Source organism: Carassius gibelio, chromosome A5 (genome assembly GCF_023724105.1).
Source record: "Carassius gibelio isolate Cgi1373 ecotype wild population from Czech Republic chromosome A5, carGib1.2-hapl.c, whole genome shotgun sequence".
NCBI lineage: Eukaryota > Metazoa > Chordata > Actinopteri > Cypriniformes > Cyprinidae > Carassius > Carassius gibelio.
The window spans coordinates 14,146,453-14,170,422 of record NC_068375.1 but is presented as its reverse complement, the minus strand read 5'-3'; the positions used below and the strand labels follow the sequence as shown (position 1 = coordinate 14,170,422).

Here is a 23,970-nt window from a genome sequence, read left to right as displayed (position 1 = left end):
TAGGCTAACGATTGCGTCATAACCACTCGTCTCTCTGTCGCATTAACGTACAGACAGGAGGAGAAGCTCGCAGGCAATTAACTTGATATGGCGTACTGGCGTTACATTTTAAAATACTATACAAAATAATTAATCAGAATACTTACTCCTGCTCACTCACGCCAAAGAACTCCCCGCTCAAGCTCGCGGTCTCTGCAAGATTAACGATGGCAGTTTGCACGCACAGCTACTAGAAGATTTACATCTGTCAGACAGGTTGCTGACGTCGTCAAGCTTCTTTTGAGTCTGTGCGTCAGAAACGGAAGTGCTAAAAAACTTCACTTGTCTCAATTGAGTTCCAATGGGGTCGCTGTGTCCATTTATTTTACTGTCTATGGAAGAAGCTTGATGTAGTCCCTTACCAGCCATTTTTGTAGGCATTAAACTGCCAGAATTTTTAAAGATATCTCCATTTGCACTGAACTTTCAGCGCTGCAACTTTGCAGATAATGCTCAAACAGCAACATTACACATTATACTACTAGAGCTGTCACTTTTGAGAAAAATCTAATTTGAACGGATATCGAATATCTTGCAATGTATTCGAATATATTCGAATATCTACGTGCCCGGCTGCTGCTGAATCCTTGAATCTGATTGGTTGACGAACGTTCTGAGGTGTGAAATTATTTTCAGGGAAACATGGTGAACGTAGTTCCAGGCAGCTCTCCTGACCGTATTACAGTTAACTGTGAAGTGATATGGAACTGAAATGCGCACAAAAAGGTGTTGTCAGCACTGCCCTGATGATTTTATCAGTTAGCCGATATGGTGTAGCTACTTAAAGGCTACACATGACATTTCCCCACTAACGAGACAGCGCTGTTTAGAGACGCACAGAGGTAGCCTAATTCACACAAGCTCTCTCTCTCTTTTTCACTTTCTCTGTTTGTCTGTCTCTCTCGCTCTCTTTCTATTAACTTAATGACTGCATTAGAGGCATTGGATGAGATGCGGAAGAAATAATCTTACTCACAAAAAAAAAAGAAGACAAATTCCTTTAAATATATCATCTGATCGAGGTCTTGAGGTATGGTAACTGTAGTGTAAGTGGAATAATTGACAACAGGCCATTGAATTATTAGAAAAAATTATGCACACTCGAGGTGGTGATGCGTCCATGAAGCAAAACGTCAGGTGTGCATTATTTTTCTAATAATTCAACGGCCCGTCGTCATTTATTCCTTACCTAACTAATGTAAAAAAAAAAAAAATCACAATCATCCACCCCTTTAAAAAAAACAAACAGATGCTGCTAAGATATTAAATGTTGAAACATTCATGACTTTCAATGCATGATAAACTTTCTGTATTCTGTAGTCAAACACAAATACTGTTTTGTGCACAAGTTTAAGTCAATGATAGCACTTGCTCACTTCGATGTCACTCTCTCTGTAACACAGACACAATCGAAGCGAGGCAGAGTCTATTTACATTTCCATGAGAACTCCTGCCCTTTATTTGGCTCTGCTGCACAGATGACAAATGCTCCAGCAAACTCCTTAGTTACACTAGCAGACTTCACAGTATAGCATTTCCTCTCAAGCCACTGAAGCCAGTGACTTTATTTCTAGAAAACCCTGACTGATAACCAGTATGGAATTAATTCAGAGAAAATACTTACTCATCGAACTACTGTTTTTAACCTGGGATAAAAATAAAAAATCCATCCAATCCATTCCCTCAAAGAAAACCCCCATGTCCTCTGGCTCCCTCTAAATGACACAGAAAAAGGATAAGCAGAGTCTTTATTACATTAACTACAGGTCTCTGACTCCAGGCAAGGTCCCTTTTAAAGACGTCAACATTCTGTCATCCATTCAAGTGTAATCTACTTAGAAGCAGTTAGCAAACAGGCATAGGCAGAAAAGAAAGAGTGTTTACCTTACAAGTGAACAGATAAAGTGGCATTACTCTGGCTGTCTTTCACCATGAGAAAGTGAGAGTAGAGGAAATAAGGCAACGCAGGAGGAGGAAACTCCTGATTACACTGATCTCAGATCAGGTTTGCTGCCTCTCTTGCAATGGATCAGGTCACATGACCTGAGCACAATTCATCCAAAACATCCTGCTCCACCACTTATTAGTGATTGAATAAAGAAACAACAGTGACTGGGATGCAACCAAACTGAGACAGGGCTCAGTTTTGCTATCTTTTGCGATTTCGCTACCTCCCATTGAAACAGTAGGTAGCGTAATGCGTAACAAAGAAATGCTACCCATCAGAATATGCTTTATTAACACCTACCCCAACCCTAAACCTACCCTTACAGTAATGCAAATACAGTAATTATGTTATTCATCGTTAGAACATGGATGCAATATTGATGTGTCCCTGGCAGGACAATCTGGGAAGGATGAAATGTCAGGGCACTGGCTTAAAATTCAGTGGGGCAAAGCCTAAATTTATTATGCCTGCTCAGGCCCACCTCAGCCCCTAGAATGAAAGTATACAATTGTAATTTCTGCATTAATGCATTCAAGCCACCTCCGAGCTGCACAAATGTCTGCGTAGACACCTAAATTCCATTTCAGAAGTGCTTCTGTGCCACCATTGTAGTGTAAATTTGAGATATGAAAACAAAGCAGTTAAGGCTCCTATAAGCCTGCTCAAAATTATGTGTAAATACATAATGCTGCATAAAAGCCAGACTAAATTATGCCTGCTCTGAACCACCTCAGCCCTAGTATCAAAGTGTATGGTTATCAATGCATTTATGCCACTTCTGAGCAGCATTAAACAGTTTGTGTAAACATACATAAATGCCACTTCAGACGTTCTTATGTGCCACCACTGCAGTGTAAATTTGAACAGCATTATACAGTCTGTGTAAAGACACCTACATGGCACTTCAGAAGCACTTCTCTGCCACCTCTGCAGTGTAAATTTGGCATAAGAAAACATGAAACATCTTTACACAGTCAAGTTAAGGCTTCTCTGCACTTTATCAAAAGTCTGAAATGGTGCATAAAAGCCAGGCTAAATTATGCCTGCTCTGACCCACCTTGGTCTCTAGTATCAAACCACTGTATAAAGAAGCAATTTCTGTGTAAATGCATTTATGCCACATGTTAGCAGCATCAGACAGTCTGTGTAAAGACAAAACACCTTTGCAGTCAACATGTGGGGGAAGTTTTGGCCTAGTGGTTAGAGAGTTTGGCTCCTAACCCTAAGGTTGTGGGTTCGAGTCTCGGCCTGGCAATAGCATGACTGAGGTGCCCCTAAGCAAGGCACCAAACCCCCAACTGCTCCCCGGGTGCTGCAGCATAAATGGCTGCCCACTGCTCGGAGTGTGTGTGTGTGTTCACAGTTCGTGTGTGTTACCTGCTGTGTGTGTGCACTTTGAATGGGTTAAATGCACAGCATGACTTCTGAGTATGGGTCACCATACTTGGCTGTCTGTCACTTCAAATTTGGCATATTATTACTTACATATTATCGTATCTTAAATACACCCTATAACTTTTACTAGCTTGTTTAATAGTGGCAGAACTTGGGTCAATAACGTTTTCAAGCCAATAAAATAATCTCAAGGTCAAAAAAAAAAGAAGTATCTGCACACTTAACCACACTTAATGTGCACAAATCTATGAATATCATTGCCAAGGGTTATTTATTTACAAGAAAAATAGCGCAAACACACTTTTTAAACAAACAAACAAAAAATCATACAAAGCAGATTGCTTTAAGTGATAAAACAAGTCAAAGTTTTGCACCACTTTAGCTGGATCATGTTTAATATCATTTACTTTACTTGTGATTGCACACTAGAACAACTGTGTGAAAGTGGGGCGAAATTACTTCAAAAATACAATAAAAATCACACTGACACCAGATGCTTAGAAACAAAAATGTCTCAGCAAAGTAATTTGTCACTCATGCTTTAAAATCATCTAATCATTCCTGAAACCCCTATTTAAAATATCTGCGAGCTTGAATTTAAGCCGCGAATTTGACGATTTTGCATTTAACGTACTTTGTTTAATAACAACTGTTTTATTTGCAACCAAACAACATCAAGAGAACAGATGGTCTAAGCACAACAAGAGCATGCCTTACCTTGAGACGTGACGTTTCCAGTGGAAACCACCAGAAGTTATTTATTTCAGCTGTCAAACATTGGCATTGGCAGGTTAAAGCTGCGCACGCCCAAATATGTAGCAGGTGTCACAGAAAACACTGTAATCCCGTGGATAATGGTGTGAAAAGGTGTTTATTGTGAGAGTGCGTGTGCTTGGAGGTTTAGTGGCCTCTTTGGAGGACAGCCACGCAGTAGTTTATCTCCAACAACTCTGTAAAATGAGTGCGAAGGGGAAAATCTGAGGTCACACCTTCCCACAGCAGCTGATGCTGAGAGCCGAGTACGTGCTCGCTCCCGGGCAAACGCGCGCACTTTTCCAAGGTGAAATGAGGACGTACACGTGTACTTTTTTTGTTGTTGTTTGATTTTTTTTTTTTTTTTAATTAATAAGAGAGCCTATCTTTGTGTCAAAACTAAATATAAAAATACAGCCAACGTCAAAAGTGCGTTTATTGTCCACTTGGGTAGGATGTGAAACAAAATACTGAGTGCAGCAGTGAAGAACGTACAACCAGTTTAGTGTTTAACTAAATTTCATTATTAATAAGTCACCGACCAACCTGGAAATATTGAAGCACAAACACTGGAAACTGTGGGCATCTGTGCTACCTGCCAAGAGGCCGGTGTATGTCCTGGGTCTCTTAGCAACAGGGGCTTATGAAAAAAAGTACAGGCACACACACACACACACACACACACACAGAGGAAAAACCACTGATCTATAATACGCAATGTGCAATCCAGTCATTATATAGATCAGTGGGGAAAATATAGTTGGGAAACAGCATGCTCTGCCACCAATATATACTTATATATATATATATATAAGTTATTATCCCTGAGGTAAAAAAAAAAACAGACATGGAGTTTATAGTTTGTGATAGTTTATAGTTATGTTTATTAGTCTAAATAGTTTGAAACTATAATGCAGATATATTAATGAAACTCTACCTCAGGGCAGGCCTAGGCCTAGAGAAAAACACTATGGGGTGGGATATACAACATCCAGATATGCTAAATATGATATTTAGTAAATCTTTAACACATATTTTAATATTGCGAATATAATGGAGAGACATTTTGTTTATTTGTTTTTGTTTTGTTTCACAGAAAAATGTAAAGACAACCAAAAAAGTTAAAACTAAATAAATACAAATCCATTTCAAACAAAACTTTATATTCACACTTATGGTTTTCAAGATTGATGTTAATAAAAAAATTTTTCTCGAGGTCCAATTCGGCTTATTATTTCTGAAGGACCATGAGACACTGAAGATGACTACTGAAAATTCAGCTTTGACATAAAAGGAATGAATGACATTTTAAAATATATATTTAAATTAAAAAAAATCATGTCAATGCAGCTTTGAGATTTTTTTCAAAACATTAAAAAATCATGTGTGTTTGTGTTTAAGCTGTGTTTTTGAATGTTTATTAAAATGAATATTATTCAATATTGTGAATATTATTATTCAAACAACATTTTAATGTCACCATATTTTAGCTATTGAAAAAAACAAGTTAACACAATAAAACCACATTGGAATACATTCATAAAATGTAGACTTTAAATCAAAAGTTAAAGAAAAGTGTATTTTTCATGGCTTTCTATTATGGAGAATTTTAAACAAAAAAGATTAAAAAATATTTGTTGACTACAAGAATTGACAGATTTTGAGTGAATTACTGTATTTACATTCCATTTTTCTTGATGAATTGTAATGTGCTTTATAGTTTTATTGTTTATATTTGAACAATACATTTTTATTGTTTAGAGTTTCAACATACCCAAACAATTAAGTTTTTTTTTTGTTTGTTTTTTTTTGTCAATAGCAAGTGTAAATGTTCAATAGCTGTTTTCAGTCAAAATTTGTACATAACACCTCTACAAAACGGACTTAATCCCAGCATGAGGGGGGAAAAAAAAGTGTGACAAATGCACAGTTACAAACAATAAATTGCTTTAATGAATGCTTTAAAAACTAGTCGACGTGTATATTGTTGCTTATTCATCTGATACAGTAAATGCTGAAATGTCAAGCTCTCGTTCCTCGGGTAAACCAGGTGCGGTAGCATCAAGTAATTGACAAAAAAATACAATTAGTTACGCCACGATGGCCTTCAACAGAACGGAGTGCATCTGTCATGCCCTCCACACACAACCAACCACTACAATTTATAACACTCTCTCTGCTACTAGCAAACCGAGAATACTTTGCTTTCCATTTTCCACTAATGGATGTTACATTGTTTTTTTTTATTAACCTTGATCTATAAGATTAGTCAAATAACAATATTCGATTAAATTAGAGTTATCATGAAGCAAGAAAAAAACATGAACCATGAAATTGGTCTTTAATAAGACAAAACACCAACGACATGAAGTCAGTATTATCTCAGATTTTATTCAGCAAAGCATGTGCCTACAATATCCTACAAACAGAACAAAAACAGAGGGATTGTCCTCATACAAACAGGTCAGCAGGTAGAACATTTACAATCATGCATCATGGGGAGTCGAAGGGCTCGTGACGCCTCTCGCCAACACGAGGGAACCGGCGAGAGTGTGCACTGCAAGTTCAGACAAGGAAAGGACCTTCTACCACTTACAAACACACTTCACTCAAATGCTGCAAGCCCAAAGGAAGGACGAGGAGGAAGATCAATATGATCTGAGCATCAGGCAGCATCCGTGGAATTCGTTGTCATTTTCCATTGTCCTCCAGCAGCACTGAAAGGCCAACTTTAATGATCACAGAAATTATGCTTAGTTATGAAGCAGAACGCTCACACAATCAGAAAGGCTCCATCAGAATGGTTTGAACTGCTCTCACGATTCCAAAAAGAAACTAAACATGAATTTAAAAAAAAAAGTCCATACGCATCAGTTAGATATTGCTATTCCAAGAGGTTTCAAAGCATGTAATCACTTAGCTTTTCTTTTTCTTTTTTTTAATCTATCAAAAAAGTTATTGTAGGATGGATTTGGCATGTTCCCTCAAATACATCAACAGAAAATGCACAAGTGAATCCCACTCTTTCGCAACCAATACTGAAGTTTTGACTCGGAACTGGAAATGAAATGGGTATGGGGGGTGTATGTAAGGTTTTTATTTCAATTCAAAATTAATACAGTAGGTTGAACAGGAGGAGGAAACTGGTTTTAAATATAAAAGACAGTAAGGTGAACATGGGTGACAGTGCAAAGGCACATTAGTGGTTTGAAACTTGTTTATTATGGGCTTTAACACAGGGCAAAAGAAGGGGAGTGCTGATGAACTGTGACTGATGCAACTTAAAGAGGGCTGTAATTAAGCAAGTCATGATTTAAAAACTGTTTGTTGATAAAGAGCAGTGAAACTTCGTAGATGGAGAGGACAAAGATGCAATGCAAAACCAAATAGGAGCTTGAACTAGACAGAATGGAGGAGTAAAGTGCTCTCTCGTAATATGTCTCATGCGATATGATGCATGATATGCATTTCATTGGGTGGAAATGAAGGCAAAAAGACAGGTCAGATAAAAAAAAAAATAATAATAATAATCTTGCGTATCAAATGAGGCATGAAACGAAACACTAAAAAGGCAACACAATGGATGGTAGAGAAATGGACAAAATTGGAAAACAAAGACAGGTAATGTGATTACAAAAAATATCTACAGTAATGATTTACATTTTTTTTTTTTTTACTACAATGTTAAGCATACAAGAGACCGATAATTTGCTGATTTGACAAATACATTCATTTGAAGTGTTCAGAAACATGAAGCCAAAGCCATTAATCATTGTGTTAATTCAGATTTCAACAAACAAATCCATCGACCCAAGAGCAGGCATCTCATCTCAACTCACTAACATGGTGACATTCAGAGTAAGATGTTTTATGTTTTTATTTGCCTTTAAGAGGAATTTAAATCGAGCGCTGCATCAACATCCACTCGGAATCTCATTCAGACATGTTCACAATAAAACCACCATGGGTTCCGATGATAAAAGCAGCGTGTCATACAGAAGCCTGCGGTTATCTCTAGAAGAACTCGTCTGAAGATCATGACAAGCAGGTTGATCACGGTACATGGCAGAGATCCACCCATCTTCCTGTCCTCAAAGAGGAATCAAAGGATGCCACTGCAGAATCTGCACTGGACACATATGAAAGAGTTGGCTAAGACAAAGACAGGAGAGGAATGACAAGGCAAAGGTCACTTCCAGAGAAATCAAACGGGAAGGGTTTTGATCAAGAACACAGAGAGCAAGCGTGAAAAGGGATCGGATTAAGTGGAGGTGATCTTGCCCATCTGAACATCTCTAGTCAAGCACTGTCCTCTGTTGATACTGGGTATACTGAACATATACAGGATGGTACAGGGTGCAGGGGGAAGCTCAGGCAGACTGCTTCTGTACTGAATTTAAGAGTCCTATAGTTATTTACACAGTAGATACAGGCACTTAAAAATCTTTGGTTGGAGTGACCCAACATTGCAGAGTAATGCATTCACAGAGCTTTTTTTTTTTTTGCACCCTTCTCCTGGGTTCAGTAGGCAACATGTAGTTTTCTCACTTCCCTTTCCGATATGCTTCGGTTCAGATGTCCACCTTCAAGCCCGTTTATCCCGCAGACAAGGCCACCTGTTTGAAGAACAGTGCACTTGTTTGTTGTAAGCTGGATGACAACAACAACAAGATGTCAGCAAATGCACAACTTCTCTTAACTAGCAGACTGATCACACAGATCATCTCATAGACCAAGTCGTACCTTTTCTGAGCAGAAATCTGGGTTGTTCTGCCGAACTTTGCCTGGCCTGCCCTTGATGACTGCATAGCAGAACATTGTGATGACCATCACAAACAGGAAGTAGCTGGTGTGCATGAGGTGTAGGTTAATGAGAGAGCGATCGTCCTATCAGGAAAGAGAGTGCACTCTTGAATTGTAGTGAGGATAGGACAACTTTTTACACAACACAAATTGATATCACTTTTTAATACAGGTATATTATAATGGTGAATAAAAAAAAGTATATATTTACAAATCAATTAAAAAAATATATATGTTAAATATCAGGTTGAATAAAAAAATTAATCAAATAAAATGAGAGATTGGGTCATGTGTTCATCTGTGCAGAACTCACCAACACTATGCTAATTTGTTGTGGGTGGTTCTGAGAAAATCACTATATTGTTGCGAAGATGTTCTGAGGCTGTGTTTACTGGTATTATATTTTCACTGATCTGATCACAAGTGGATTATATAAACATTTTTCCCACCATTGACAGGATTTTTCATCATTTATGAGACAATGCTTGCCTCACCATTGATTGGATTTTCCCGGCTTTCTGTCTTTTCACGGTTACATGGTACAGGGGGTACAGGGATTAAAGTTTTCTGTCGCTACAATGGATTTCCGTTAGTTCATAAAGACAGCCAATTGCTTAATTCCTGGATGATTCAGCCGTTCGAATAAATCAATCGAATGAATCATTCAGTGATAAAATCAGTGAATTGCCACCACCTGCTGACAGATCTAGTTTCATTTTTAGTGTTTAATTTCAGTTATTTAAATCATTTAATATTTCTGAATTCAAAATATCTTTATTCCCTGATCATAGGAGGCGTAATTTCTAAATTTTATGAAAGCGTATGGAATGTCTGAATCAAACACAGTGAAGAAACAGCATAAACAAATCACATATGCAGAGGTGGAAAGAGTATAAAAATATTCTACTCAAGTAAAAGTAAAAAGTAGCTTGTTTTAATGTACTCCGAGTAAAAATTACTTAGTTACATTTTAACAGTGATGGGGAGGCAAAAATGGGACCAAGGGCGTCAGACTCAGTTCCTGGAGGGCCACAGTCCTGCACAGTTTAGATATAACCCTAATTAAACAAACCTGATCCAGCTAATTTAATCATTTAGGCTTATTTGAAAACTACATGATATGTGTGCTGGAGCAGGGTTAGAACTAAACTCTGCAGGGCTATATGGCCCTCCAGGAACTGAGTTTGACACCCCTGGCACAGGCCTATTAATATCAAACTAGTTGTTTTTAATTAAAGAAATCAGTTATTTAGAATAATAAGACATTTGGGCTGTTACCAGGCAAATCAGTATCAACAAACTCATCTTTTCAATGCAGACGAAATGCAGAAGCTTCATCGGAAGTGGCATTTAGATTTTTACACACTGAAGACATTTACACACTGTTTAGTGCAGGACAAGAATGCATTTAACCTGCAGTTACAAATGCATGAATAATGTTTTGATATACAAGACATAAAATGTTGAATACTCATTTGAAATGATAAGAAATAAATTATTAAAAAAAAAAAAAAAAAAAAAATCAAAAGATACTTTAATTGTGAACTTAAAATGGCCAGTATGTGTCAGCAAGTCACTGTTAATAAGTGAGTCATTGCCATTGAACCGAATCATTTAAACGGTTGATTCATTCAGGAACTAAACAGTCATGTTGCTCAGAGATGCAAAACTGTACTTTGGTGGCTATGTTTGGAATTATTATTTTTTATATATATATATATATATATATATATATATATATATATATATATATATAATATCATGATGATTTTTGGAGGAAAAGACGGCATTCTTTGTGTGATTTTGATTTACTGTATGAAATTTATATATGTAAATTTTCTGCCCCTATATCTTCAATTTTGTGATCCGTTTAAATGCATTTTAACAGACTGAATCACACAGTGAAAGAACGCACTGTAAATGCGCGCGCACATTGTTAAAACAACAATGATATTATAGCAGACGATATATCCCAGATATATCGCACACTCCGCACCAGTCTTTTAGGCTAATTTGTGCAAAACCTCTTGCTAAAATGTCAAAGCTTAATTTTAACCACCAATGCAACGTTGCAATTATTTAGCTTACCTCTACATGCTTGCGAAGGGTTGATGTCGAGATTTTATAAGCTGCTAGTTTGGTCTCTCTAGGTAAGCACAGTTTACACTGCATATAGCATAAATATGGCCGGGGTTCACTTCATTTCCTTCGAGTTCAACTTCAGAATATGACTGGGTTTCGTTTTCAGCGGTGTCTGCACCACTAACGCCTGTTTTGCCCTTCTGCATCTTTCTTGAGATTTTAGCTCCAGTTTGTTCTCCTGCCCATTATTTACTGACGTAGTTTCCAGGGAGCGAATTATTATTATTATAATTTTTTTTTACTCAGTAATTAATGTGTTTTAAAATGTAGCGAAGTACAATACTTCAAACAAAATATACTTAAGTAAAAGTAAAATTACAGATTTTTAAAATTACTTTAAAAAGTAGAAGTACACAAAAAAGCTACTCAATTACAGTAACGCGAGTAAATGTAATTCGTTACTTTCCACCTCTGCGCATATGTAACCAGATTCATATGCAAAATAAAGTGTTCTTCAATCATTAAATGTTACAGATTGAAATGTTGCCCCAGAAAGTGGTAAAGGACTGTGCAAGGTTTGGGGGTGTTGATGGAAGCGATCTACTCCATCTATGCTTGGATCATTGTTCTGAATCCATGGTCATGGTCTTTGACAAAAAAAACAAGTTTTCTCAGCTTTTTCTTCAAAATGTTGTTCTTTTAGCCCTTTAAGTCCTGAAGACGTTTTTTTGCCTCCCTGAAGGGGTGTTTTTTTCTGCATTACATTCACAAAAATAATGACTTGTAACTCCAAAACTGTAGCAAGGACAGTCAAAAGGTAAGTATTAGGAAAAAACCTGGACAATCTCCTGCTGAGAATGTTTTTGGTGATAGCATAAAGTATCTAAAAGGTACAGCATTTCAGAACAAAAGCCTTTTTGTTTAGCCATTGACACCCTAAAGGGATTTTAAAAACTGTTGTTTTCTGAGTGACATAGCAAGGACAGTCAAAAGGTAGATACCATTTGATATCTCAGTATTTCAATATCTCAGGAAAGAAACAATGTAAGAGAAAAATTCCCCGACATCTATGTGAATTACATTTTGTGATGATATCATGAAAATCAAAAGTTACAGCATTTGGAACCAAGGTAGCCTTTTTCTTAGCCCTTGACAGTTTTGAAATTATTTTTTTCTGAGTGTCATACACCAAAATAAATGCCTTGCTCAAGTTTAGTCAAAGCCCCAAACAATTCATTCTACTCTGTGAGGCCCTTCAAGGCGCCCGCCAGCAGTCCACTCTGGCATTGAATCAAAATGATTGGATCCATTCGAAAGCTGAATTTCTAATCTTTAAAATGGTACCTAGTTATAAAGTATATGAGCTGGCTTTTAGATTTTACTTTACATTTACTAATTGTTTAAAACGACTCTCCAACTGATTTATTAAATTCATGGGTTTAGGTTCTTTACACATGAAAGACGCAATGGATTATTTGGACTAATTTTAATTGTGAGAATCTGCTGTAATTAATGATGTGCTATTTTCCACGATCTGAGCATGTTTCATGAAATGACAAGCATAAAAACCATGTTAAAGTTACAACTTAAGCCCCTTTCACACATACAGTCTTCACTGGTAAATTATCGGCAAATTTATTTTAAGAGATCATGTGTGAACAGGACCTTTTCAAAAATACTTGTTAATTCGTTCTGGCAATTTACTGGTATGAGAAGTTGTAACATGGCCAGTAAATTACTGGTAATGTGCTCTTTGTGAACACAGAACGAGATTAACGGTATGAGCTGACGTAAGAGGTGTACTCTGAGCCAATCATAACATTCAGACTCAGATAAAGCAGCAACAACAACAGATAGACTAAATTAATTCAACTGAAACCTTTTCAGGGTTGAACTGTACTGTTGCTTGGGTACCACAGTAACAGCAATAAACTTAAGGCGTTCCTGTAAAGTACTTGTTTTGCGTACCAGCAAATCTTTCTGTGACTGGCGCTGTATGCCTTGCATAAACAATGAAAGAAGATAACAAGCATGGCTTGCAGCACTTAAGTTAAAATAGTGTGTGTGAAAAAAATCGAATGTGTTAAAATAAAGTGTGCTCTTATAATTTTATGGACAAAATCCTGTGAACTTCACCCGATTGGGAGCTGTATATATGTGCCCTCATCTGTTTTCAATGCAGCTAACCTCGCATCGTTTCATGTCTTCTACCCACTCACTAAACTATCACAGTTACAGAGTTACTCCAAAAAAGAAGGTCAGCGCGGTAAAGTGATAAAACTATGGTGCCTTTTGCTTTTTAAAACCATTTTCATAGGTTTAATGTTATATTATCACCTCGGAAACTAAGCGTATAATAAAGTAACGTTTTGTGAAAATGATCAAAAATGCTGGCAACTTTTTTTAAACAGTATTGCGGCTCGGCTGACCACTTGTGATCAGGAAACTGTATTGTAATACCAGGTATAATACATATACATTAGTCCCGTACTTTCACAAGGCATTTGTAAATTACACAGACATTTAAATATCATTGCTGAAAAACTCACATCTGGAACGATGACAGTGAGCTTGGGATTCAGTGTGTGATACACTTTCCCAATGGCACCTTTGTAACACCAGAACGGGTTGTACTCCTGTGTGTACTTCGTGTCTGAATCTCGTGCTGTGGTGAAAATCTTGTACCAGGATGTGGCATTGCTGTAGGTCTCTGGGACACAGTGAGGAGGCTGCCTGCAGAGGATTATCAAAACTAGGCATGAATTAATCATTCTAGATGAAGGAAACTCCAATTAAGACCCTTAAAATAAAAACTAGCCTCGGTTACGTAACACAAAATTGCACTATGCTACAAGTCTACTATGTGCATTCTGTGTATGGTCCTTTTGTTTTGCTTTGGCTTTCTGTGTCAGTTAAAGGAATAGTTTACCCAAAGTTTACCCAGCTGTCATTTACTCACCATATTTTATCCTCAGTAGAAGAGTAAAGAAGATTTTTAGCTGAACCATGGTGATTCGTAAAATGCAAGTCAGTAGCCAGCACTTAAGTGTAGAAAAAGGCATATTAGGCAAGACAAAATGAATACCTGTGACTCCTGACAATATATTGAGGTGTGATGAAGCGAAACAATTGGTCTGTACAAGAAAATTAACATTTTAAACATTACTTGTAATTCAATTCAAACAAGGAATCTTTTCTGTGAGCAGGTTCTTTCAGACAGTTCGCTTCAATGAACTGGTTCAAATAACCGATTTTGTTTACGAAATCATGCAATGATGTCACATATATGCAATTATATTATAAAATCCAATAATGTGAAATGTGGATGTTACATGTCTAAAGCATATAAAGTGAATTTAAATAGTCTTAATCAACTTAGCCTTTTTACATGAACTAAGAAACCATAAAACTTTCATTTTAAGTGTTTGTTTCTTGCATGCTTGTATCATCAACTCCTTGTCCTCAGTTCAGTGTACTGTTGGAGTAACTGGAACCCTGAATGAGCTGGCAAAAACCAGAATCATATATGCTATATATGGTATGCAAATTGTTTCAGATGGTTGAGTCCAATTAGGGGAACTGGTTCATCTATTTCACTTTAAAGAACCGGTTCAAAACAATGATTTGTTTGCAAACTGGACAGAACTCCAGACTGTTTGCCTGAGGCTATGGATTTCAGGGAAAAATGTTGTAAATAATCTTCATTTTTCTTGCACAGATCAATTGTTTTGCTTCATCAGACAAACAGGAGCCACAGGTATTCATTTTGTCTCACCGGTCTATGCTTTTTTGACTCAAGTGCTGGAAGCCATTGACTTAAATCACCAAGGACCATGGTTTAAACTTTAAACAAAAATGTTCTTTACCATTCTATTAAAGAAAAAAGCTACATCTTGGATGGCCTGAGAGCGAGTAAATTAACAGCAATTTTTCATTTTTGGGTGATTTATCCCTTTAAACACTCATTTCGGATGTCTTGGTTTCTCAGCACACAAATGAGCAAATCAACAGAGAAAATACACAATAGATGAGAACCTACAGCAAAAAAGCCCATATATTTACAAAAAGCCCATCATACCAGGCATATTATAAATAACTAAAACATGCATATACACTATATATAAGATTGTATTATTTTAAACTATCCAAATCTACTTATCTGGCTCAACTTACAGTGAACCAGAGCTTTCCTTCTGAATGCTAGAACAAATATTATCAATATTTACTAATATTACTAAAATCTTCCAGCATCCTTGCAACCCTACAGAAGACAAGTGGATAGACATCCTGATATAGAAGTAAGATGTATACACAAAAAAGTTTGAGGTGATTTGGGACATATGTTTGTATGGACACTTACACTGTGACTGGGAAGACATTACTTGCTGCTGTGATGGTCAGACAGGTGCTGAAGACCATCTGCTCACAACGACCATGCAGAACGCAGTCATCGGAGCTCCAGGCTACTGGCAGAGTGAAAGTGATGTTCATCTCTTCATGGGCCTCTCTGCCTTCAATGACACAAACACACCCACACAGTGTCAGCATGTTCTGCAAAACAAAGGGAGCTTAGATGTGCCTGCAAGTGATATCTAGAAGGTATTCAGCTCGGCCTCTCTCCCACTGTTATCCCTTTGTGCACAATGGACCATTGTTTTAACTGGACCATGTTCAGTCACAACACCAGGAAAGAGAGAGAGAGGGAACAAACATCACAGCGCCGACTTTACAATCTGATCTGTTTAACTGACATAAATTCCTAAACATGCTCACTGTAAATTTCACTACAGCAGTCTAGGGCTTTCTCGTTTGAGAAGTGATATAAATGTAATCACAATATGTCGTACATTACTATTATTTAGTAACATCAGTGAAATTACTGTGATGACATTTGTTACAAAAGATTTACAAATATAAAAATTTCCATTTCAAATAAATGCTGCTCTTTCAAACTTTGTTCATCAAATAAATGCAGCCTCGTTGAGCATAACATACATTTATACATCATACTGCATGATAGACATCCTTGAATGCCTTTTCAGCTAATACTGCCCACAACACAATGTCAGGACTAGACTGGGACAAAAAAAATCGGCCCTGGCATTTTATGGTCCAGCCGGCCCACCGCCACTTCGAGAGAGAGATGCCGGTGTTTTTCCTCTCACCACCCCCGTAAAAATCCCTGGCCGAATTACCTAACGTTAATGTTTTTTGACAAAAACCGAGGTCGTGTGGTAATTAAATTGCCGTCCGAATCCACATCTCTGAGTTTACAAGAAGTCACTTCAAATTCAGTGCTTAACCCCTTTTTGAGCACTCCCGAACACCGTAAGGTACGTTAACTTTTTACTTCGGTGTAATTTGCATACATATTTCTGAAATGCTATAAAGTATTTAAAAGAACAATACTTCATAACTGCTCACAGCAACTGGGAGCAGAAAGAGAAAAGTGCATAAACATTTGAAATGGGTCTTTATTATGGGAGCAGCAGGTATGCAATACAGTTTTAAAATGTGTATTATAAACCGATATATTAGCTACATAACTATCGCGTACAATTATAACTTACTATAGTGCTCCTTTTGAACAGGAAATTTAAATAATCAAACTATAAATAGTATTATATTTTATTAAATATAATTAGAATAATAAGAATACATTTTACATAAGTATTTTGTAAATAAAATAAATATTATTTACAGCAGATAATTACGTGACTGGTCATGTGAGCAGCGTGTTCTCAGGTTTGTAGGTTCACAGAACTCACTCCTCCTCTGTGAACAGATCGCCATCCGAATATATGAGTTTTATCACCGAGGTGATATGTAAATTTCTTTTTACAGACGACCACATGAGAAACAATTACCGTCCAGTGGTACAGCACTGCGTTAGCAGCGCAAAGGGTCATGGGTTCAGTTCCCAGGGAACACATACTGGTAAAAAATGTATAGCCTGAATGCACTGTAAGTTAGTGACGTGACATTCAGCCAAGTATGGTGACCCATACTCAGAATTTGTGCTCTGCATTTAACCCATCCAAAGTGCACACACACACAGAGCAGTGAACACATACACACACACTCAAGGGCACCTAAGTCGTGTTATTTCCGGCCCGTGATTCGAACCCACAACCCTAGGATTAGGAGTCAAACTCTCTAACCACTTGGCCAAGCTTTTTATTTCAGATAAATGCTGATCTTTGGATCTTTCTTACGGTCTAAACATTTTTGACTGGTAGTGTATATATGTAGCCTATGTGTATCAATCATATCACGTCTTGTTTTGGATAAGAATAAAACTTCAGGTCCGACAAATATCGTGTCTTTTTTATTTGAATCTAGCTTTATTCGCATTGGCTCATGGAAACCTCTATGAACACACTTGACTTGGCCAAAAAAAATCACAAATTTATGTTTTATTAAAAAGGGTTTACATATTCTACACTCATGCCTCCTTAGTTAGTCCCTAGCACTTTACAGATTCGCCTACTCTCTCCTCCTCCTGCCTGGCTTTTTGGCCCACATCCCTCACCGCAGAGCTAGACTGTTCTTGATGAAGCTGCTGTGAAAACATGGGAAAAGCTTAGGAGGAAGAAGTGATGCAATCTTTATATAGGCGGAGCAAAATACTTCATTGCTCAGTCTATAGTGCATTTTGATTGGATGCTTTCACTGTCAATACAGGAGACAAACCAATGGGCCACTGGCTGCTCGCTGTCCCTGCGTGATGGTCCTCGGCCAAAAAAAATTAAAAAGTTCTGTCGGCCTCTTTGGTGCATCGGCCCACCGGGAAAATGCTCAACGTGTAACAGAAGTCTGGGTTTGTGTTTTTCTCTAGAGGGAGAGGGGAAAATATAATAAAATGAACTCAATCATAAAATGCTGTATGCCACAGAGAAGGTGCCATAGCTGTTTTACATATAAATTTGAATCAGAACGTTAAGTTCATGTTCTGTGGGTCGAGACAATTTTATGATGGCGCAGCAGACACAGCATAAGGAAGAGATGGGCCAGTATGATAACTTTCGAACTGATTTGCATCTTGAAAATCCATTTTTTTTAAAGCACACATATACGTTAGCCAGACCGATTTTATTTTAAGCATGATTTCGATGGAAGAAGCTAAAGGTATGATATCATTATTGTCAGATTTCATCTATGATTTCAGGATTGTTATTTAAACATGAGTGTGTTTTAATGATCTTTCCCCACTGAAGGATATAACTGTACACACTCAAACATAGGTAATCTCTAATCAAGGAACTGCAAACTTAGTGCACAGTACAAATTTGCAAGTTGGGAAACGGCAAAAAAAAATAAAGCTGATAAAATCAATGACCACATGGAAGTATTTTATCATACGGCACACATCCAAGTTAAATTTTCACTGAAAACCCACACACAGGAAAAAAAAAAAGTAATCGAGACATACCAGCAAGGCCAACTTGGTGCCCAAGCACACTAGCATAAAGGTGGGTAATATTGCGCGAGTAGCCCCCAAATGGCCTCAGCGGATCCAGTGTCAATGTGATGGGCACAGAGATGTTGATCTGACCCGGGTCCTCCAGCAGGGGTGGTGACTGGGTGCTGGATCGGGTTTGACTGCTGGTCACTGTGCTCTCTGGAGAGATGGACTCATTCAAGTTGTGCTTGAGGGTCTCGTTTTCTGAGATGCAAAAGTCAATCTCATTGAACCGGAGTAGGAAAGTGTTCCAATCCTAGAGGGAAACAAAAAAAATATTTACAAAAAGTCATCAATTCCAATTCCAGGTTTATCTCCAGCATTTCATGATCAATATTAATGCATTCTCATACCTGTATGTCTACTACAGTGTTGTCATTATTAACTGAAACTATTTAAAAAAAAAACAAAAAAAACAAAAACAAAGCTGAAATAACTTACTACATTATTTTGGATACAATTTGTATTTTTTAAATAATTTAATTTTAAATTAATTCCTTGATGGAAAGGAAATTATATATAATTATATATATATATATATAATTATATATAATTTCCCATCAAGGAACTGCAAACTTATTACAGTAGAACTGATTTTCGGTAACTGAAATAAAATATAATTAGATCAACAAAAAAAGAAAAAATGTTGTTTGATGACTAACTAAAATTAAAGAAAAATAAAATTACTACAACTAATAAACTGAAAATAAAGCTATATATAGAATTATAAAAATTACATAAAAAAAATAAATGACAATAAACTATTCAAATGAAAACAAAGTATAAAAAGTTTCATTTAAAAATATCAATAAATACTACAATAGTATAAAAATAATACTAAAATAACACTTCTAATTATTAAGTTCTCAAGCATTTTCAAAGGATCACCGCTCATGCATTCGGGTTACTCCAAGTTATTCCCTACCTCAGTCATTTCAGGTGATTTAATCTCCTTGATCTTAAAGAAGTATCCTATAGTGAGGAAAGCGATAGCCACAGCACTGACGCTGACCATAAAAATGACCAGCGGTGGACGGCTACTTATGTAGGTCTTTAGATTCTCCAGTGGATTCAACAACATCACCTGCAATAAAAAGGAAAAAGAAGTCTCTCAAGCTTAGGGAAACTTCCACCTACATCAACACTGCCATCGAGTTCACTAGCACTGAATCACACGCCAGTAAATTTCAATTAACTGCTGTTATCTTCTGAATAAGAACTGGTTTGTGTTCTTAATCCTACCTGTAAGGCACAAAGGTTTGCTAAGGACTAACATATGGCTCCAAGTCAATATTTGGTTCTTATTAGTCTATTTGTTCTCTCTTCACTTCAGTGTATTACAAGAGCTGAACTGTGAAGTTTCACAACTTGCTTTACAGTCATTAAGACAGATGTACATTAAACATTAGTCAATGGCAGATCTTGATTCTAAGTCTTTCTTCCGAACCACAATATCAACATGGATCAATAATTACAAAATATAAATATTATTTCAGCAAAAAAATTATTAGAGGACTATAACTCAAACATGTTGAAAACAACCAGATATACTGTCAAACATTTTAGGGTAGAAATGCAAGCAGAAATGACACACCCCACACAAATACTAGAACAAGCTCAAACAAACAACGGTTGAATGACTTAACAAAAAGTGTAAGGAGACAATACCATCATCCAAAACCTGCCACTATCTAGAAACCGGTTTTTATTTTTCTTTAACTTGCAGAAACAAACGTGCGGCATGGATTACAAGCTCATTATGCAACATATGTAACACAACCAAATATTACTACTGAAGCATACATTTCCATCCGAAATGCTGTATTTTGAGTATGAAAATAAAATTGGCAACAACAATCAATCTTTTTTTTTTTTTTTTATATTGGACCCAGATTTTTCTTGTGATGTTAAGTTCCATTAATGGCTCTTGGACATGCAATCTTCATTACATGATCTCATAATTCAGAGAGTGACGTATAATTATAGACATATATTTAAAAATATATATTTTTAAAAGAATTATAAAATTACGCATTTGTAATCCCATTTTGTAAAATTTGTCATTCTGATCAACAAAGGCTGTATTAAGCTGACTTGCTTGTCATGGTTCTCTAATTGGGGGAGATTTGTAGCACAAAATATTTTAGATTTAATATAGTTTTCAAGTTTACTGCACTTTGGTATCCGTGTAAGTTTATATAATTATGACCAACTACTGATTACAAATATGCCACCTCTAAATGTCTGTGGAATGCCATTAAAGGGATAGTTCACCAAAAAAATGAAAATTACCTCATGATTTACTCACTTAAATGGTGGTCAAGATTCTGAAGCAAAATAAAGTGCATCCATCCATCATGAAAAGTGCTCCACACAGCACCAGGGGGTTAATAAATTCCTCTTGAAGTGAAGCGATGTGTTTGTGTAAGAAATAGACCCATATTTAAAACTTTATAAACCGTAATCTCTAGCTTTCACTAACTCTCGTACTCGCATTCACGAGACAGTGGCATCCCAGTGTATGATGTAGGCGTAGCCTATAAATGCACATACAACAGTTAGCGGAAGTTAGAGATTTCGGGTTTATAAAGTTTTAATATGGATTTTTTTCTTTCACAAACTCATAGATTCCATGTGTAGCAATTTTTATGATGGATGGATGCACTTTATTTTGCTTAAAAATCTTGACCACCATTCAATGCCATTATAAAGTTTGGAAGAGCCAGGACATTATATATATATATATATATATATATATATATATATATATATATATATATATATATAATATTATATTATATATATATAATATTATATTATATATATTTAATATATATATATATTTTTTTTTTTTTTTAGGGGGTAATATTTTTTGTCAACTGGGCTATACCTTTAAACAGTATGTGTAAACAGACTTTTTATTAAAAATTCATAAATAGTATCTCTGATTTGTTAGGTCCTATATTTGCCATTTAACCAGAATTTATAATAAAAGTATTGTCAACAGAATTTTGAGGTAAGTATTTATTTTACAAACATTTATTCCTCATAACTAGTATAGGAGTCCTAAAGTAAAAATAGAATCAGAATTTAAAAAAAAAGCGTAAAGCACCTTATGATTCACATACCAATATATATATATATATATATATATATATATATATATATATATATATATACACATACACACACACACACACACACACACACACACTTATCAAGAATTCTTTTTTTTTTATATTAAGGTATGTTTACTTCTGCAATTGTCTTGGGTTCTTCTTCATTTTGATGGAATATGTATATGGTGTATTTTATGTTTCTGCAGTTATTTATTAATCCCAAATTGTTACAAATACAAAATAATTTCCCCCCCAAAAAAGCTTAATTCTCTCATAGTTGTTCATACACCCATTGATCATGGTTACCGTGTCTGTCAGTCTTTAAAGTCACCATGAAATCAAAAATGACAATCCTTAAATTAGGGCCCAGGCATCATCATCATCATCATCTTCTTCTTCTTCTTCTCCAGAGTGAATCACATTTTTGAGTGATTTAACATGCTCCAAAACTCACAAAACTTATTAAAAAAAATTGAAGTCTGATATGGGTTTCAGAATTAGGTGTGGCAAAATGGCTCGAAAGCAACACCTATAAAATTTCAAAGAAGCGCCCCTCCTGTGGTCTTTCACCTACGTGTACGGAATTTGGTACATGCATGTGACATCCCAATACCTACAAAAATGAATCTTGGAGCACAGTCCTAAACACAATAGGAAGTCAGACATTTTGAATTTCCTCTACAAATTTTTTGCCATTTCCTACAGTTTCCTACAGTTTTAATCTAGTCATCTTCAAATTTGGTGGTGAGGCCTTTGTGATGCTAAATTGTGAAGATCTTGAATTTTCGTTGAAGGGTGTGTCCCTGGTGGCCTGACAAATTTCAATGATTCGCCATTAAACAGGAAGTTGCTATAACTCAGGCATACAATGTCTGTCTGATCTGCCCCAAACTTCACATATTTGATGAGAGTCCTGTCCTGAAAACATATGCCCATGCTCAGTTGTAGTCAAAGCCCCACCAGCTGCCAACTGGAAGTGGCATATTTTATGCCGTAACGAACTCCTCCTAGAGATTTAATGACATCATTATAGTTGGTCAGTCTAATCTAAAGATCTTTGCGATGTTAAATTGCGAAGATCTTGAGTCTTCGTTAAAGTGCGTGTTCATGGCTGCCTGATAAAATCCGTTGTTTCACTATGGAAAATTATACTGTTATAACTGCCCCAGAATCCAACCGTTTGATAAGACTCCTTACGTGAAGAGATCTACATGCCCATGTTCACTAATAGTCCCAGTGCCACCTGCTGGCAACAGGAAATGACTGAAACTGAAATATGCCATGTCCAATTTGCTCCAAATTTCTTGTTTGGTAAAAGTCCTGTCCTGAAGACATCTAAAGGCATCTAAATGTGTTATATAATCATAGTGTCAACTGTTGGCAACAGTATATGTCATGTTTTACACTAACTCAAACATGCAATGTTCAATCTGCACCAAACTTCTCATGTTTGATAAAAGTCCTTGGCTGAAGACACCTTGATTCAGTTAAAGTCATAGCGCCACCAGGAAGTTAAGCACATATAAATGACTTTGACATTCATCCTAATATTAACCACTTTAAATACATATAAATTAATTAAAGTAATAATCGTTAACTTCCATATAATTTGCAACCCTATTTTCTCAGACAGGGATCTAACCAGCAGATACACCAGGTTATGCTTCCTAGGCGTGTATCATATTTGCTCAGACTGTCTTATTAGACTGTCGACGATGGCCTGAATCTCTTCCTCTTAGTCATAGTCTGCAGCTCATATCGAGCTGTCAATTCTACACGACGGCTGTGTGTCAAACCCCAGTGAGCTATCTATCAAGGACGTATTTGTGGAGCATCACTGGCGAGTCTGTTACACCGTTAAATATAGTAAAAGGCAGGCTACTCACTATGTTTTGACACAGCCAACATCCAGCTGCGATGTGAGCGTCACGTATTAATTGCTCTCACAATAACAGCTCAATCCGGCAACATGCAACGCGAGCAGCTATGCGTTATACAAACATCTCAAACCACACAAATACGTCCTGTTAAGCGATGAACTCAAAACAAGCTGGAAATCTCAAACTCACCATCTTGCCCCCGCGAGTGTGAACGACAGCTCCAGGCGGCTAACGCTAACAGACTCGAGCCTAACGGGCCTGAGCGACAAACACACAGCTGACAGCGGTATAAGAGTGCACACCACTCCTTCCCATTATTTGCAGGTGCGCTATATTCTCAAAACACGGTTTTATTTTGCCTGTGCGTCTGTAGCGAGCAGCTGGTTGACAGAAACTGGCTGTAGATGTTTTCCGTGTTTAGGAAACAGCCGAACCAATCGCATTACTTTCACTTCTCTACGCACGCCCCGCACACGCGAGGCGGGGCTT

The 23,970-nt window shown here is 36.7% G+C and overlaps 2 protein-coding genes across 6 annotated transcripts in view; both read right to left on the bottom strand.

Annotated features, from left to right (window-relative positions):
• Positions 1-4,402, bottom strand: part of LOC127995703 (double C2-like domain-containing protein beta) — a 211,153-nt gene extending 206,751 nt beyond the window's left edge. For all 4 annotated transcript variants that reach the window (XM_052591892.1, XM_052591893.1, XM_052591894.1 and 1 more), the window contains exon 1: positions 4,100-4,402. The gene's annotated coding sequence lies outside the window, so the exon portion shown is untranslated. The remainder of the gene's footprint in view (positions 1-4,099) is intronic.
• Positions 4,403-6,506: 2,104 nt separating this feature from the next.
• LOC127995677 (transmembrane protein 248-like) lies at positions 6,507-23,940 on the bottom strand. 2 transcript variants are annotated; one of them, XM_052591891.1, is made up of 7 exons: positions 23,671-23,940; positions 19,408-19,566; positions 18,453-18,738; positions 15,381-15,531; positions 13,570-13,753; positions 8,879-9,022; positions 6,507-8,751 (listed from the first exon to the last, which is right to left on the bottom strand). In XM_052591891.1, exons 1-7 carry the CDS (start codon positions 23,671-23,673, stop codon positions 8,731-8,733), a joined length of 948 nt encoding a protein of 315 aa, XP_052447851.1. In that variant the 5' UTR covers positions 23,674-23,940; the 3' UTR covers positions 6,507-8,730. The 2 variants fall into 2 exon arrangements, with proteins under 2 accessions (XP_052447851.1, XP_052447850.1); XM_052591890.1 differs by having other exon boundaries at positions 6,507-8,785; positions 23,671-23,936.
• Positions 23,941-23,970: the final 30 nt, after the last annotated feature.